This window comes from Tenrec ecaudatus, chromosome 14 (genome assembly GCF_050624435.1).
Source record: "Tenrec ecaudatus isolate mTenEca1 chromosome 14, mTenEca1.hap1, whole genome shotgun sequence".
Lineage (NCBI taxonomy): Eukaryota > Metazoa > Chordata > Mammalia > Afrosoricida > Tenrecidae > Tenrec > Tenrec ecaudatus.
Window position 1 is genome coordinate 976,341 of NC_134543.1, and position 17,948 is coordinate 994,288.

The 17,948-nt window shown below is 63.3% G+C and overlaps 1 protein-coding gene across 1 annotated transcript in view; it reads right to left on the bottom strand.

Annotated features, from left to right (window-relative positions):
* Nucleotides 1–17,685, bottom strand: part of KIF26A (kinesin family member 26A) — a 30,808-nt gene extending 13,123 nt beyond the window's left edge. The window contains exons 1-4 of the mRNA XM_075530930.1: nt 17,644–17,685; nt 17,193–17,435; nt 8,255–8,677; nt 2,493–2,677 (exon numbers count right to left, since the gene is read on the bottom strand). Coding sequence (XP_075387045.1) covers nt 2,493–2,677; nt 8,255–8,677; nt 17,193–17,435; nt 17,644–17,685 — 893 coding nt within the window. The remainder of the gene's footprint in view (nt 1–2,492; nt 2,678–8,254; nt 8,678–17,192; nt 17,436–17,643) is intronic.
* Nucleotides 17,686–17,948: the final 263 nt, after the last annotated feature.

A 17,948-nucleotide genomic window follows, 5' to 3' on the forward strand; every position in this document is an offset into this window, starting at 1 on the left:
TTAAGGCCAAGTCAGTGTCTCCTTCCCCAAGAGTCCCCCACTGCTCTCCACCCAGTGCTGGGTCCAGGCCACCGAGGCTGTAGATTCCACCTGACACCTGCTGCTAGAACTTCCCATGAGCCCCACCTGGGGCCCTCCAGCATCCCCCAGCCTCTGGTGACTCCCACCGTGTCTGCACTTCCACCAGGTCCCCGGCCAGGCCAGGCCTTGGGGAAGGTGGGGTTGACTGGGCCTGCAGGATCCCTGATGTGGGTGGGGGAAGCTGAGAGGGGTACACAAGCCCCCAAGGGCGATGCTGGGACCCAGGGCAAAGGGTATCAGTCAGGGGACAGGGGACCTGATTCAGACTCTGTACAGCCCAGCTTGAGGTCACCAGGGCTGGGGTGGAGGTGCCTGGGGTGGGGTAATGGCTGTGGAGACGGGGATGGGGGAGAACAGGAAGGTCTCTGAGCTGGTGGGGGTGGGGAGCGCTAAGAAGAAGGTGGCTCAGTCCTGCCCTGGGGAAAGGGTGACCGGACTGCCTGTCTACCAGGTCTCCCTTCATAATGATGTCAGATACCTCACAGGGGTTGCACACCAGGGCCCTGTGGGGGTGCAGGAGGAAAAGAGGGCCACATGGTCCTCAGGTCAGGGAGTGGAACTCAGATCCATAGACCAGCGGTTCTCAATCTGTGGGTCACTACCCCATGGGGGTTCAATGACCCTTTCACGGGGGTCGCTTAAGACCAATGGAAAACACATATTTCCAATGGTTGGGGGGTCACCACAACATGAGGAACTGTATTAAAGGGTCTCGGTATTAGGAAGGTTGAGAACCACTGCCATAGACGATGTGACCTGGTCCTAGAGCCCCAAGCAGCACCCCCACTTTCCCACAGGTCTGCTCTGGGGCTAAGGGACCAAAGACTAAGGTTCACTTAGGTTCACCAAGACCTGGGAGCCCCTGAGCCCCCGCTTACCCCCTCCCTCTTTTCTGATCCACCCAGCAAGTGGGGAGTCTCTAGACTCTGGTGCCATCCTCAAAACCCCAGACAGAGCTGCTCTGTGCCCCTTAGACCTGGACACGCCAAGGACAGACATGGTCAGGGTCAGCTCTGCCCCTCCCAGTCCTCGAGAGAGGTTCAGACAGCTAGCTTACTGCCCCATGAGGGCCAGGGGGCTCTGTACAATTGGTCTGCACAAGCCCTGCCCCTCAGAACTGCAGCCCCCTCCCCCAAGGTTACAGGTGCCACCCCCCCAACGTGAGAGAGGTCCTCCAACGGCAGGAGGACCAGTTCCCGGCATCACGTGCACCCCACCCCTCAGACACCCCTCGGGGAGCCTCCCCTGCTTGGGTTCAGGCTACAGAGCTGGTTTCTATGGAAACATCCCAAGGTCAGCAGGCTCAGAGACAAAGGCAGCCGGCAGAGGAGCTGCTGGGGGCCCAGTCTGCCCCATGCCTCTCAGGCATCCAGAGGCCCAGGAGCTGGGGGCTTCCAGATGTCCCTGCCTCAAGAAAGCCCCACATACCCCCCAACTGAGGGACAGAGCAACAGTGGCCCCTGCAGCCCTGAATGCAGACCCCCAATAATGTGCCCAACAGGCCCTGGGCTGCCCTGTCTGCCCCATATCCAACACCCTCCCAGTGACCTGGGACCCCTAGCCAGCCCTGCAACCCAGGTCCCCATCAGGTGCCCTGCACTGCTGAGCTGGGGCAGCTGCAGCCACATTACAATTCCTGCTGAGCTCCAGGCAGGGGAGCACTCATCAGCCACAGGGACAATGCCCGCCCTGTCACATCCCAATCAGTCCCTGGTCCCCAGGGCGCCCGCCGCTGATAAGGGCCAGTCCCGACCCGCAGACAAGCTTATCAGCGCCTCCAAGGACCGCTAATGGGCGAGTGACCCCAGCCGGCCGCCATTACCACTCATTAGCTGCCGATGACATCTTTAATCCCAGCCACAAGGAGGCCGGCCTACTTCAGAGAGGTCTGGGCCTGGCAGATGGGAGGGGCTCCTCGGCCAGCGCTGTCTCTGTGGCCAGCATGCCTAGGACCTGGGACCCAGAGAGGCCCAGGCCTAGGCCAGGGACAAGTCCCACTGTGGGTGCTCCAGGCCTCCCCTCACCCTTCGCTGACTCCGGTGAGATCTGTCCTGGGTGATGAGAACCCAGTACTCCCCTCCCCTCACAGCCACTCCATGGTACAGAGAGGGAAACTGAGGCCTGGACCAGCTAAAAGGTTTGCTAGAGGAGGCCCAGGTTGGGCCCAGCAGATGCTGGGTTCAAACGTGGGTTGTTCCCAGCCTCTGCCCTGCAGCCACCACTTAACAAGGACTCTAAGCCTGGACCCTGCTGTGAGGGTAGGGCAGACATGGCTTTGCCTCTCTGACTACCTCCCACCTAGTCACCCCCACCCCACCCCATCTCATGGCCCCAGTCCACACCCCAGGGGTACCCGCTGGCCACCCTGGGCCTGGTCTGCTGCACTGAGCAGGGATGACCTCAGTACCTACCTGATGAAGAAAGAGGCTGCGGCCGAGGTGCCCCCAGAGCCCACCACTGTGGGGGCTGGGGTGACCAGGGCCGTAGTGCAGGTCCCTCCAAGGCCCCACGTCTGGGACACGCCATCAGGGCCCACTGCAGGGGAGCCGTCTCGGACGGTCTCAGCCACTGCCACCGCCGCCACCGCCGCCTCAGCCTGCAGGGAGGACAACAGAGACCTTGGGGGCATACCAGCAAGGGACAGGCTCCCCAGTCCAGGGACATACCCTCAATGGTCCCCTCCAAGGGAAGACCCCACAATATGGCTGAAAACCAGAAGGGAGGGATCTCCTTGGCCCCAAGACGCCGCCCACTTCGCATGCTGCCTCTGCACCTCACAGGGCACAGTGGGTGCCGAGAGGGAGTGGATGTCGGTGGGAGGCCCCTGGCCCCAGCGTCCTTCAGCCCTTGGGGACACCAGAGGTGAGACTGCAGGCGGCCAGCTGGGAATGTAGTGTGGGAGCAGCCCCAGGAGGTACTGGTCAGTGCCCTAACTGTTCGGTGTTTGGCCGCTGTGGGGGTCCCGGCTGAGTGGGCACTTCCAGCAGACAGGCTAAGCAGAGCTCTGGGGAAGGAGGCGGCCTGGTACGGATGTGCAGATGTAAGTAAACGCCCGGACAGAAAGACAGACAGATGGGTGCAGCAAATAGGGCCCACCTCTGCTGCCCTCTTGGGCCACATGCTGCCCTAGGCCTTCCACCCCCTCCCCCAAATGCCATCCTGAGCCTTGGTCCTGGCCCCAAGGGGCAGGAAAGCAGCTTGCTCCAACAGGGTCACCCCCAGCACTCCTCTCAGCACACCAGGGCTCCCAGCACCCAGCTTGGTGGTCCTGGCAGAGCACGGGGTCTGTAATCTCCCAGGGAGCTAGAGCCAGGGAGCCAGGGACCACACACGCTTCCCAGGGACATGGCCAGAGGCCTGATGGCATGCCACTGGGCCCAGGCGGGAGACACAGAGCCCAGCTTCCTGGCTCACCGCAGTGCCCTGCCCCCACCTCACCCAGGCCCCTCAGCCACCCCACCACACCCCAAGTCAACACTAGCTCCCAGCTAGTCCTGGATTAAGAGCATAGCTGTCTGCAAGACAGCACCTGGAGAGTAACCCCACACACACACACACCCCACACACTACCAGAAGCACCCCACCTCACCTACCTCTGCTGGCCAGAGGCCGGACCCCCAGTGCAGGCACCAGCAGCCCACACGCCTATTTCTATGGAACCCTCAGCAGCCAGCTGTGAGGGTTCACTGAGTCCACAGCAACTTGAACATGTATGACTGTGTAGGGTGCAGTGCAATCTGCCAATCAGGTCGCAGCTTGGTGAGGCCTCCTTTAAGCGGGAAAAGATGGGGTGGCGGGGGACTCAGGGGGATTGCTCTCAGACACTTCGCCTTCCTGCTTGTGGGACTCTGCTGCCTCCAGGGTGGCCCCACCTTGGCCGCCGGCGCCGAGAGCTGCCGTCACCCGGATGTATTCCTACCGACCATGGATCCACGCGTCTCTGCACCCACGGGCCTGTGCCTCCCTGCATCCTGCATCACTGCATGCAGCTGCCTGAGTCTGGAGAGGGACTCCTGGGCTAGCCTCGGACTTATGGACTTGAGCTGGCCTGGGAAGGGGGGCCTTCTTGATATATAATTGCTTATTGAGATAAAGTTCTTTCTTGCACATAGATGAGAGTCCCTGGAATTGTTTTCCCCATCAACCGAGCCTAACACACCAGCCTACCCAGTCCTCTCCTCAGACTGCCCACCCTACGGTACACCACCCTCAGTACCCTGCCAGGCCTCCCAGCCTGGGCACTCTCATCCTTCCAGCCAGCGTGGCCTACAGCCTCGGCCCCAGGCACCTCCTGGCCACACCGGGTGTCTTACACGCCCCCAGAGCTCAGCCTGGCAGACACAGTCAACCCCTAGGGGCCGAGAGACCTGGGACACGCACTAGGGGCACTCAGGAGGGGCCGGCTCAGGCAAGACCCGGTGAGCTGCCCTGGGAGGACCGCGGTGGGTACTCAGGGCACGACGCTGTCCAGCGGGCCCCAGCTCAGCCGCCGCCGTACAGCCTGCCTCCTGCCCGAAGGTCCGGCAGCGCCCGGCCTCCGCGCGGGCCCAGCGCCCCACTGACCTGTCTCAGGAGCTCCCGGGCACTGGCTCCGCCGTCCCCACGCGCTGCCCGGGCGCGGCTCCCGAGGGCAGAAGGGCCCGGCCGATCCCTGCCAGAAGCAGAACCCGGGCATGCCAAAAGAAGCCGGGGGAGGGGCGGGAGCGGCGAGGGGGGAAACCACAGCACAGGGGAGGGGAGGGGAGGCAGGCGGGCGGCCGAACAGAAAAGCGAGATGGGGGGGCTCAGCGCAGCAACGAAAGGAAAAGCGGAAGAGAGGAGAATGAGGAGAGCCGCGCCAAGACCCCGCCCACCCACGCCCAGGGCGCCTGGTCCAGGCCCGCCCAAGACCTCTACCCCTACCTCCAAGGCGGTCCCCGAGTCCGAACCCGTGCGAGACCCCCACCCCCACGATGCTCCCAAATCCAGACCCACCCGAGAACCCCGCCCTCACCCCCACGACGCCACCCAAGTCCAGATCCGCCCGTGACCCTCAACCCCATCCTCACAGCGATACAAGTTCAGACAGGCCCGAGACCCACTCTCCTCCCCCCCACCCCAATCCAGACCCGCCTGAGACCCCACCCTGCCGGCAGCCACCTGAATCCCCCGCCATGCGCCCCCATCACAACATGGCCGGCCTCCAAGGCCCTCTACTGCCATTTCACAGCCCTGACCCCATGGAGACCCTGTGGATGTCCCCACCCCACCTGTGTAGAGACCCCTCCCATGTGGTCCCAGGCCTGTAGCGAGTGGTCCCACTTGATGGCCACACACCTGCTCACAATGCACTCTTTGCCCCAGTGAGGAGCCACACCCCACAGAGCAGAGGCCCAGAGGTGTCAACAGGATCCCCACATGACCTATGGGGGTTCCCCACTAGCCCATAGCAGGGCCCTTCTCTGCTGGGTGAGAGCATTCCCCTACTCTGCACTGCAGACCAGCCACCCCCACCACCCCCAACCACCACCAAGTTTGCTCCTGAGGGCTTCAGGATGTAGCTGTCTGGGTCAGGAGGACCCACGCCCCACAGGGGCTCAGCCTCCCCTCCACTCAGGAAGGTAAACTGAGGCAGGGGGCCGGCAAGTGCTCAACAGAGTCCCGGCTCCCTCCACTGGCCAACCTGCAGGCCCCTGAGGGTGAGGTCTGCAGACCACCCACGGCTAGTGAGTAGCACCTCCAGCACCCCCAGGCCAGGGACCCTCAGCCTGACCCACAGGCCCAGACAAAGGGGTGCTCTTGGGGTCCCTCAGTGGACCCCAGCCTGGTCTGCTCGTGACTGAGGGCCAGGGTCGAGGTGGACATCCTGTCCCACCAAAGCAGCACCTGCAGCTCCTGCCCTGGCCTCACCAGGCTCCCAGGCCTCACTGTGCCTTCGTAGGGCCTGCGGCTGGGCCCTCGACACCCACTTTCAGCCAGCTGGTGGGAGGACACCCCAGGGCTGCCTCCTAACGAGTGTATGTATGTCAGATCAAGATGCTCCACCTCCTCCCCTGCAGGCCCCCCACCTCCACCCCTGCAGGACACAATCTGGAAGGAAGAAGTGAAACTGTCCTGCTGGGCCATCCTGCAGCCAGGGCTCCCCAGGGTACTCGGGCAGGGGGTGGCCTGGCTCATGGGGACAGGAAGTGTCCGTGGTTATGATCACAGCCACAGTTGCCAGCCACTGGGCAGTGGGCAGTGGAGGGCAGCCCACCCACAGCCAGGCCACCCTCCACAGGAGCCCCCACCACCCTAGGTGGGCAGCCGAAGTGGAAGCATCCCAGGCAGATGCCCACCCTGCACCCCATGACCCCACTCCCATAGCCCAGACACTGCCTACTCCAAACAATGTGGACCCACAAAGTCCTCCAGGCTACCCTGAACAGCCATTCCTGACTCCTGTGCCAGTCTGATTACAAAGTCACACCCCCCAGGCAAGGTCAGTGGGGGTGCGAAAGGGGGAAAGGGTGCTCCCCATCACCCTAGGGGTGCCCAGGCAAAGCCTCACAGGTGGCCGCTTCTGTCCCCCCTAGGCTCGGACGTGGCTTTCAGAGGTGGCCCAGGAGTGAGGTGCAGGAGAGCACCACCACCAGGGGAAAGTGGGGGGAGCTGCTGCCCCCAGCCCCACATATTCCAGGCCCACAGCTCCCCTTCCTGAAAGACACAGCAAACCCACAGGGCATCGAGGCTCCCCAAGGAAAGCAGCCCTCTACTTCCAGGCCTCCTCCTGGGACCCCTGATGCTCCCCTCAGCCCAACACCCTGGCTCCTGCCTCTGGGACCCAGGCCTCTGGCCCCAGGTGGTCCTCCCAGCCCCCACCCCCACCCCTACCATTTGCCCAGGAGCCCAGGAGGGGAGGGAGGGGCAGGCTGTGCTGGGTGGGTCCCCGAGGCTGGCCCAGGCCCCCTAACAGATCCAGCTGCTCTGAAAAAGGAGCCTCATCAGGGTCGGGCTGGGGCTGGCAGACAGAGCAGTGCCCCAAACTCCAGAAGGAATCTGTCCCTGGGGGCAGGAGATTTTCTCTGTGCCTTGATGTCCCACAGTCCCATCTGCACCAAGATTCAGAAAGGTTGTCCCTGGACCCCAGGACCCTCGATTGACACCTGACTCTGCAGCCTCCAGGAAATGGCCCACTGGGATGGGAGCTTTGGGGGCTTTGTCAGGAAGCCCTCAAGGAGCCATTAGGGCCTCACCGTCATCCTTGCCTCTGCCTGGGCTTCACCTGCCTCTCCCTCCCAGCTCAGAGGGCCTCACTGGATCCCAGCCGCCATGCCCGATGGGGTGACCAGGCCTGGCTCTTGAGGAAGGCATGCTGAGTTATTGCAGACACCCAGCACAGCCCCTCACAGCTCACCCTGTGCTCAACACCCACCCTCCTGACAGCCCCATCCTGGGGCTCGGTCTTCTGGAGGAAAACAGGGGTGCACTGAGCAGCTGGGGACCCCTTAGCAACAAAGCCCTGTGACCTGGAAAGGCCTGCCCCCAGCCCCAAGGGGGTACTTCAGTGGTCCCAGAAAGGCCTGCCCCCAGCCCCCATCGACAAAGCCCTGCAATCCAGGAAGGCCAGGCCTCAGCCCCCAGCAGGCACCTGGACACCCCCCTCTGCGTCAGCACAGCATCATCACTGATAGGGGCTCAATGCCAGCCAGGGCCCCTGGGCTGCCAACTCCTGATCCAGAGTACCCACAGTTCTAGGGGGCTGTTTTCACAATGGGGTACAGGCCCAGACCTTGCCAGGTCCCTGCTGGGCCCCCCTGGGGAGGGAGTGCTGACCAGGTGTCATGTTGGAATCAGTCATGTTCAGAGCACCGACATGAGAGTGCTGGAGGCAAGGACTAACCATTCCCAGGTGCCCCTGAAGACCCTAGGAGTCCCCAGGGTGAGGTCACTCGTGGCCAGAACAAGAGCCAAGGAGGCCAACATGGACACCCCGAGATAGCTCTGCTCTGGGCAGCTTCCACAGCTGACATGCCCACCAGCCCCTAGATGTAAAGTGGACCAGAAGTCCTGAGCCGGCACCTTGTCCTGCCCTGGGCACTCATCAGCCAGGTGGCCAGGGCTACCAAGAGGCCAGTAGCCCCCCACCCCAGACACCCATGAGTCAGGATGGTCCAGGGCTCCCAGAAGCTCCCCACCCACCCCGATCACTCACCAGGCAAGTGGGTGGGAGAAGGCGGTTCACTCCAGAGATGCCCCACATGCCCTCCAGGCAGGGCTGGGCCTGGATAGTAACAGTGCTCAGGGCACCCCCAAGCCCCGCCGGAGACACGGACACCTGAACGCTGGGCCCAGGAGGCCAGACTGGCCCCTTCCTCCTGTCCAGCCCGGCCTGGCCCGCCGGCCTCGCTGTTGGGCATGGCCCTTCCCTCGAGGTGGTCATGGTGCTTGGGCCTCCTCGGAGGGCATGGGGATCCTCCCGGCGAGTGGGCACCTGGAACAGCTGCAGGGCCTCCCGAGTGAGCTGGCTCAGGTGAGTGGCACAGACGTCACAGTGTCGCTCAGCCTCGGGGCAGCATGCTGACAGAGTCCCGGGCACTGGGAGCTTCTCCACAGGCAGAACAGGGAGGCCAGGATCCTGGGGGCCAGGAACAAAGATGTGGTCAGGGCTGGGCAGGACCTGCCACCACTGCTGACACACACACAGTTGGTTTTGTGTGTTTGGGCTCACCAGGCCCACAGTTGCCAGACAGGTGAGAACTCCCATAGCTGCCCCTGCGCCGCCCCCGCCCACCCATCCTCAGCGGGCTTGAAACAGCTAGCAAGCGGGGCGTGTTTGTGGGCTCCCCAGACAGAAAACTGGGCCCTTGAGGGATGACAAGACCGCTGTCGCAAAGCTCCTGGAGGCTGGGGTGAGGAGGGGACCAGACCGAGGCTGCAGCCAGGCCTGGTCCAGCCGGCAGAAACCCTCCAAGAGCCTGACCTAGAGCTACCTGTGTGGCCAACTCATTCAGTCAAGGTGGGGCTGGGGGGCTGGAGACCCCACTCAGCAAGGGCCCGGGCCTAGGCCAGAGGGGCAAGAACGGTGATGCAGACTCCAGGGGAATGAGGCAGTGAAGCCGGCCGAGGGAACACACTGCAGCAGGAAGCAAGGAGGCCCCGTGGAAGGGGCTGGACTCAGGGCAAATTCAGCCCCACCCACCCACCCTGGCTCTGAGCGGCTCCCCTGAGCTGGGGGAGACTGGGGCGCTTCTGCTGGGAAGCTGACGACTAAAGAGTGAGAGAAGGGAGTTGGGGAGCAAAAGGGGATCTTCACCCAGCATAGTCAGGGAAGACTTGCTGTAGGAAGAAGCACCTCCAGGGAGGGGGTGGGGGCAGAAAAGGGGGCCACTCCTTGGACAAACCTGGCCCCTTAGGAGGCCAGTTAGTCCTTATTCCCACGGCTGCCCACCCAGGAGGGGGGCTCTTTGGTCTCAGGCTGGCCACAGTGCATCCGGCCCCTTTCCAAGGGGGTGGCCTGCCACAGGGTGTCACCCAGCTGGAGCAGCCCCCAGATGGACCAAAGCAGCCAGCCAGCCCCACTATGGCTGGGACCCCCAGGGCTGCATACAAGGCAGGGTCGGCAGTTCAAAACCACAGCTGCTCCCCGCAACAAAAAGGAGGCTTTCTCCTCCCTCCCTCCCCACCCCCCGTCCCACAGGGCCGCCTGCCGTGACCCTGTCTCTCCCTCAGACGAAGTGCCATGTGGCCTGCTGCTCTCCCGCAAGCCCTGGCTCAGTCCTGCCACACTGCTGGCCACATGGGGAGCCTCCATGGCCTCCCCGAACACACTCATGCCTTAGGTTAGGGAGCTGGCCCCACGGCCCCACCCCCATGCCCTGAGCCTGCCTCTGACTGGCCACACCAGATGCCACCGGGAAGACTAACAATGTGGGGGACAGCTGTGGCCCAGGGAAGGGACAGCTTGAGTGGCTGGCCTCTCCACTTGTCCCCAGCCCTGCCTCCAGCCCCTGCCCCCCAGGGAAGACCCTCCCAGTATACCCACCACACACAGGGAAGACCTGTCCCCAAGGATGAGTCCTATGGGGTGAAAGGTGGGCTGGAAGCCACCATCCTGTGACCCAAGCTCCCCGCAGGGGCTGGGGACTCAGGAGCCTCTGAAGTGCCTGGCTTCTGGTCCCTATTATGGGCCCTCACCTTCAAAGCACCCCAGGAAGTGCTCTGAGGTCAGAGGTGGCAAGATCGAAGGGTCCACGTGGTCCACTTCCTAGGGGCTGCCACCCTGCAGGGGCTCTGAGGCGAGGGGTATGGAAATTCATGGCTAGGGCTCAGGACCCCCACATCTCAGCACATTCTGACACACACACACACACACACGCGCGCACGCGCACGCCCAGGGCTGAGGTCTCTGCCGCTGCTGGCCATCTCTGCAGGCTGCTGGCCAGGCCAGCTCTGCTGACTCTACATTTCCACGCAGCAGGGGAGGCTGCAAATGCCCGCCCGGGGTGAAAGAAGGAAATTGCTGGGGTCGTTAGCCAACTGGAAAGGCAGCCCCTCCCTCCCAGCTCCAGGTCCCCCCACACATGGTCCCAGTCCACCCAGCAACAGCCACAGTCCCCAGTCCATCCCAGCCAGACCCACTCTAGTCCCAGACCCAGACTCAGATCCAACACACCCCATACCCACCCCAGATTCAGTCCCCAGCCCACTCCTGCCTGTCCTAGTCCCAGAGCTAGACCCAGCCCACCCCAGCCCCCAGCACCACCACCCCAGAACTAGTCCCAGACCCAGACTCAACCCGGAGCCCACCCCAGACCCAGATACAACTCTAGTTCCCAACCACAACTATAGTCCCAGCCCCCAGCAACAACCAGACTCGGATCCAACCCGCAAACCCACTTCCCAGTCCACCCAGACCCAGTTAAAGGCCAACCCCAGCCCACCCTAGTCTCAGCCCCAGCTACACTCTCAGCTCTCCCCATTGCTCTTGGGCCTCTGCCTGCACTGGGGGTAGAGACCCTGGAGGAGCCCACCCTGCCACCCCATCCTGCTTCCAGCCCAGCCTGCCCCTGGCTAGGCTGCCTCCAGCTGTCATCAGGAATTCAACTGAAGCTGCAGAAGATCCCCCTACGCCCACATTCAGGCTGGGGCTTGATTACTGAGTCCAGGGGGGGGGGGGGGGCTGGCTGGGTCACTGGAGCTGAAGAAGTTCGCATATCCACAATGGCCAACCCAGCCTGGCCTACCCATTGCCCACTGCTCCAGGGCCCAGCCACTCCAGGGTCCAGACCCCTGATGCTGTGGCCAACACTAGGCTGGACAACGGCCCCACCCACCCACCTCTCTATACTCGATGACTCCAACTGTCCCAGGGGTCAGCCCCCAGACGCCTGGAGCACTCCAGTCTCTGAAGCAGAGCTGGGCAGCCGGCCCCTCAGACCATCCAGTGTCTGTCAGCAGCCAGAGAGCGGACAGTGTGCTGAGGGGGAGGGGCAGAATGGAGCCCAGATCCGCAGCAGTTTGGCCTGAGGAGGGGCCAGACATGTCTCCCTGGGAGACAAGCTCAACCCCAGGGTCTGGTACTCCACAGTGAGCGGCCCAGCACACTCTGGGCCCAGACACTGACCTGGACAAAGGCCACCTAGCCCCTCCTCCTGCCCTTGGCCAACACCCAGGCCCCCCTTCACTTCCTGCCCCTCCCTGGCCCAGCCAAGTTCCGCCCAGAGCCCAGCCTCCACGGGATGCTCCGGAGTCCACAGGCTGGGCCCCTCTGCAGCGTAGGCCCTTCGAACAAGGGAAGTTACCCAGAAGCAGAGCATGCCTCGATTTCCTCCTGAGGGTCTAGTTCAACAGACCCTTTCTTGCACTCAGTCTGTTTCTCTTCATTGGATCCCTTAGCACTGTGCAGCCCACCCCCCACTTCCTAAAAATGACACCTTCATTCTTTACTCCACACCCTGGGCCTCGGGTCACCTTAAAGAATCCCAACATTTGTTCCATGTGGGGGTTACCCATGGGCCCTGATGGCTCTGACCTCCCACCCCTCCCCGCAAAGCCCCAGCACTCTGGGGCGATCCTGTGGCTGCCCGACCCAGCTGTCCCCCTCGGGCCCACACCCTATCATGAAGAAAGGGGCCTCCACTGGCAGGGCAGGTGGGGTGGCAAGGAAGGAGGGCCTGGGCTGGGGGCTGCTTCGGGTGGGCAGCTGTGAGGCAAACAGAGCGGCCTGGGTGTGGCCACAGGCAGCCTGTTTCCCGAGTTCACAACAGATCCAGGAAGGCCCGGCTGCTGGGCAGACTGCTGCCCTGGAGGAAGCCCACCAGCTCCCGTGCCAGATGGGGAGAGGGGCAACCATGAAGGAGGGGCCTTCCAGCCCCCCAGATGTCCTCCTGGGACCCAGCGGCTGGCTGCCCAGCCTCCCAGGGCACATATCCGAGTAGTCGGGTGCCAGGGCCAGCCAGCTGGGCAGCTCCAGCACAGACAAGGTCATTGAGGGCCTGTCCCAGCCAGGATGACAAAGGGGCACAGATGGGGGATGGGCACAAGGAGGGGGGGGAGCTCAGAGTTCTTGGCCTGGCTCACAAGGACCCCACCCACAACAGAACGGACACTGCCTGATCCTGCACCCGGTCCTGGTCTCAGGCACCTTGGCCGTGGCCACAGGGCTGTGATCCATCCACAGGGTCTTTAGAAGTTGACTGCTTGGCCTTTCTTAGCCGTCTGCCTCTGGCTCTGGGCCGGACCAGCCTGAATGGGAACAGGCCTAGAAGGAGCCGTGGCAGGAGGTAGGACAGGAAGGTGGACAGTCAGGCAAGGCACACACCCTGGCCCAGCCCTGGGCAGGTCATACCCAGCCAGACCCAGCTAGCTCCACCCACAAGCAGAGTGGCCCCCAAATCCAGCCCACTTGTCACGGTGGGACCACAAAGTGGATAAGGACACAGCACACAAGCAGCACCAGACTGTGGCGAACACAGCGGACAAGGCCACACCCAAGCCCTGGGGCCACACCACCTACTCTGCTGTCACTGCGCCCCATCCCTCCACACAGGCTCATGCTTCCCACAGACCAGCTGGGGACAGTGAGGTCCGTGGTGTCAGGCAGGTCCACTGCCGGTCTGCCCACTGACATGGGCACACCTCCTCGTACCACGGCTCCTGATGACCACTCGGCTTACATTAAAATGAGACCCTGAGGCCAGAGAAGGCAGCAGCGAGAACTGACAGAAACGGTCAGCTCCTATAAGAAAGAAAGAAAGGTAAGAAAGGTCCACTACAGCTGGACAGGGAGCTGGAGGAGAGCCGAAGCACTGTGAGCTTCCTGGCGGTCAGAGGAAAAGGGGGACTAGACTTTGCTCTTTAAAGAGAGAGCTTTCTGTGACTTCTAAACCCAAACTCATTCCTATAGAACCAAGCTTTTAGCAAGGGGTCTGGTTTTGGAATTGGGGTGTGGCAAGGAGAGCCGTTCCCTTAACTGTAGCCCCCCTGTATCCTGTCCCTCCACTGCTGACAGGGAGGCCACTGGACCAGCTCTCCCTCCAACCACAGCCAGCCTCCAGTGGACACAAAGTTCACCTAGGGAGCCCACCTTCCCTAAGCCCGACCAGCTGCTGGTCCGCCATCTCCAATCCTGGCTGCCCAGAGACCGAGGGTCCCCTCACTGAAGCTAAATGCCTTCCCACTGCCCTCCTCTCATTCCTGAACCCCCAACCAAGCATGAGAAGGGGCTCTCCCCCATCCCACACTGAACCCAAGTCTGGGGCCTGGCATGGTCACATCACAGCGGGGACGGCAGCTGGACCACCCCACCGCTCACTGGGGAGGGCCACCTCCCATGCCTGGCCTGCCCAGGCTCCGTCTCCCACAGCCAGTGCATGTGAAGCTGAAGAGAGCCCTTCCAGGCCCAGCTTCAGTAGAAGTCCCTCCCAGCTGAGTCACCCGGTCCCCTGCCAGCTGGGTGGCTGCCTCAGGGAGATCCCGCCCTCCTCACACCTCCTCTGGCTGCCACCAAGGCTCCCTGACACCTGGGCCCACCAGGAGCATCACAGGCCCGAGACACCAGGGCCCCTGGTGTGGGCCACTGGCCAGCCCCCAGCTTGGCCTTGGGGAACATCATGCCAACATCCTCGGACAGCTGCATGCAGACTTGAACAGAGCCCAGCCCCCCCTGTCCTAGGCAGCAGGTTCAAAGGTGGGGCAGTGAGAGGGGGACAGGGGACTTCCTGGGAAGAAGAGCCAAGGCAGCACTGGCAGGACTGTCACCCTAGCGGGCTCCCCCAGAGAGAGTCAGGCTGTCCAGGCTCAGGCCCCGGCTGCCCTGGAACGAGGAAGGCCACCTTGAACACTGTGGGAACTCAGCCTGGGGAGCAAGGTGAGAACCACTCACTGCCACTGCAGGGTGCTAACCAGCTCAGTGTGGGTGCTGACACATGCGGTGTCATCTCTGAATGCCACATCTGGGGCAGCAGCTGGAGCGGTGCCCCAGGGGGTCCCCCCTTCAGACAGGGATATGGTCCTCCCAGGGAGGGATCGAAGGCAAAGGAGGTTCAGCCCTAAAGCCCACAGAAAGTGCAGAATGGGCAGTCCCTCTGTGAGCGCTTCTGGGGGACGGGCCACATACAGTGCAGGGAGAAGGGGGGAGGGACAGAGGGGTGGTCCCACAGAGCAGGGTGCTGGACAGGTATATAGTCTTCAGGGGGTAGCTGGGGGGAGCTGAGCTCTGAAGTAAAGCGAGGTGCTGGGCTGGGGGTGTAGTGAGATCCTACAGGGGGGAAAAGCAGGGGTCCTGGACACTGTGTCTAACACCAGGGACCCCAAGAAGCCTTGAGCCCTGTCCTCTGCAAAGAATCACAGCAGCAGGGGGTGGGGGCACCCAGGCTTGGGCCAGAGGCGAGTGGGAAATCTCATGTCCACAGCGGCCAGTCCCTGTCTGCCCACCATGGCTCTCTCTCTCTCTTTTTTTTTCACCATGGCTCTCTGATGTAGTGCTGGGCAGGGCCAGTGGGTGGTCCCTACACTGTCCAGGAGCCCAGGACGCCCTCGGACCAGCTCAGCTGCTTACCTGCCAGCCCAGGGGAGGGGCTTGGAAGAAAGGCCTGGTGCTTTGCACCTGAACAAGTGGCCCCCTGGAACTGGGGACGCACAGCTGTGCTCCATAAAAGTTGAGGTCCATGCTTCATGTCACCAGACCACTCCCCTCCCAGCCCCTGGCCCCCAGACACAGTCCCTCCCCTCCCCTCAACAGCTCCCCTCCAGAAAGTGGTCCACATCCACCAGGCCTCAGATGAGGGGCACAAGGGGAGCCTGGAGGTCACCAGGGAAGGACCAGCTCTCAAAGGGAACGGGACAGGGACACAGCAAGGGCCCAGAGACACCTCCCAATGGTCCAGGGTTACCCCCAAGGGACCATAGGTGCCCTTCAAGGACCCAGGGCCCTGGTCTTGTCTGGGGGAGCCTTTGCCCAGCCTTAGGCAAAGCACCTCACATCTTAACAACACTCCTGAGCCTCCCCCTAGCTGAGGACCCACTGAGAAGGGCCCTGAGACACGGACTCGCAGGTACCAGACAAGAGCAAGGTGCTGGCCATGTGTCCAGGCTGGACCCCTGGTCTGCTGGGTGAGCAGGACTCTGGGGGGCTGGGGAGGAGGGTGAAGTGCCATGTCAACCAGCAGACTCAGAGAGCCGGGAGGCTGTAGCAAGTGCCCTGCACAGTCAGAGCTGTCTGCAGGGTACACCCATGGGACCCCAGATCAGGGGCCTCAGTCCACCAGGGCCTGCTGTGGCCTTCAGCCCCCTCCACACTCCTTCCAATGACCACCCACCAGGACAAAGACAGCATAAAGCCCCTCCTCTTTGTGGGCACCTGTAGCTCATGGGCTCTACCCTGAAACCCCAAGTGCCTTATAACCCAGGTCTGGGCCTTGTAGGACGCAGTACTCCAGAAATGCTGGTCTCTGGAAGGACCACAGCAAGAAGGCGGCACCTGCCTCCTCTGGGAGCTGACCCTTTTCCCTGATGCATATCCAGGCCCCACCTCCAGGATCCCTGTCCCCTAACTCCAACACCGCCCACAACCAGACACTGCATTATCCTGAAAACCAGATGTGATGGCATATCATTCTACCCATGAAGGGCTGGCCACTCCAACAATCCTCTCAGTGATTGCCCGGCATGCACCCGGTCCTCGGACAGGCCATCTGATACCTGGGTGCCTCTTAGCCTTTGATGCAGGGTTTGTGTGCTTGGAGTGAACGTGTTTGTAATGACTTTGCCCTAATACCTGCCCAGCCAGCAGGTACAGCAGGGCTCCTGGGGCACCCCCACGACAGACAGGCCACAGCTCCCTCGCCCTCCACTGTCCTGGAGGGGCTGCTGCCCTGCAGGAGGGCTAGGCAGGAGCTTGTGCCCTTGGGCAGAGGCCAGGCTTGTGGCCACCAATCCCCAGCCTGCATACAGAGGGGCCCTGCCACCCCTGGGGCTCACCCACCCCACCCCCAGGCAGCACTATATTTAGAGGCATGGGAACCCTGGACTTCCCAGGAATTCTGAAGGGCGGGAGGGACTGGCTTCCTCTGGAGACCCCCACCTCCACTGCACTGCAAACTTCCAGCACATTGTTTGCAGGAACAATAGCCTCTTGCCTTCCAAGCTCTGGCCCCAGAACCAACTGCCCCTGCCTTGCAGACACCTGCTGGGTTGCAGCCTGCCCCCCACTCCTCGACCCCAGCATGACACGGATCTGGGGGGCATGTTGGGCCGCCCACACTGGTACCCTCCAGGCCCTGCGGCCCAGGTGTTCAGTCCAGACACCTGGCTGAGGGCCCAGGTGCCCCAAGGGCGACAACGACGCACCCAGTAACCTCTCTTCTGCTGGCAGGGCAGGGGCTGTCCCGCCCAGGGTGGAGTCCCCACTGTCCCCTCCCCCACTTAAACACAGATGCAGTACCAGCTGTGAGGCATCTGGATTCCAGAGAGAGTCGAAGCAGCAGCAACGCCCCTGGGAGATTACCCCGATGCACGCACACACGCCCGGCCAGCAGGGAAACTGAGGCTGGAGAGGGCTGGAGAAGTAGGCAGCCTGAACACAAGGCTTCCTGCCCGCCCAGCCGGCCGCCGGGGTGTGGGGAGTAGGGGAACTCGAGAGGCTCACTTACCCGGAGTTGTGTCCCGGGCCCACTGACCAGTTTCCACGCCTGTCGCTTGAGCTCTGCAAGCTTCGTGTGGCAGTGGCGGCACCAGCCACCTCCGCCCGCCGAGTGGCCTTGCTCGGCGCTGGCCCCAGCGCCCTCTGGCGCAGGGCGGCCGCATGGGTCCTGGTCCGATCCGGGGGGCAGCCTCTTTAGAGGGGTCACCTCCAGCAGCGGCAGCGGCTCCCGGGCCGGGCCGCCCTCGGCCACCTGTAGGAGGTGGGGCGACAACGGGAGAAGAGCAGTGAGCCTAGGGTGCCACCAGGAGACCTGCGCGCCCGCAGGCCCTAAAGTGACGTACCCGCCAAAGTTAGGGTCTTTGGGCCCGGCCTGCAGCCCAACGTCTCCCTCCACCCGCCCGGGTCCCTGACGCGGCAGCTCCGCGCCGAAGGCCGGGCCCGAACTCCGCCGCGCGTACCCCGGGCTGAACTGCGCACAGCGGAGCACCGCGGCCGCCCATGGCCAGCGCGGGCGGCGACTACGTGATGCGGCCCGGGGGCGCCCCCATGGCCCGCCCGCGGAGAAGTTGGCGAGGTCGCAACCAGTGGCCCAGAGCGCAGGACGGTGGCGGCGGCGAGCGCGCTCAGGGGGCGGGCCGGGGCGGAGCTGAGGACCCGGTCGGGGGCGGGGAACCCCAGGGCCGCCCCGCCCCGTCCTGCCCACTGCGGGGGAGGGGGACGCAGGGGGGCGGCCCGCCTTCCCTGCGCGGCCCCTCTCGCCCGC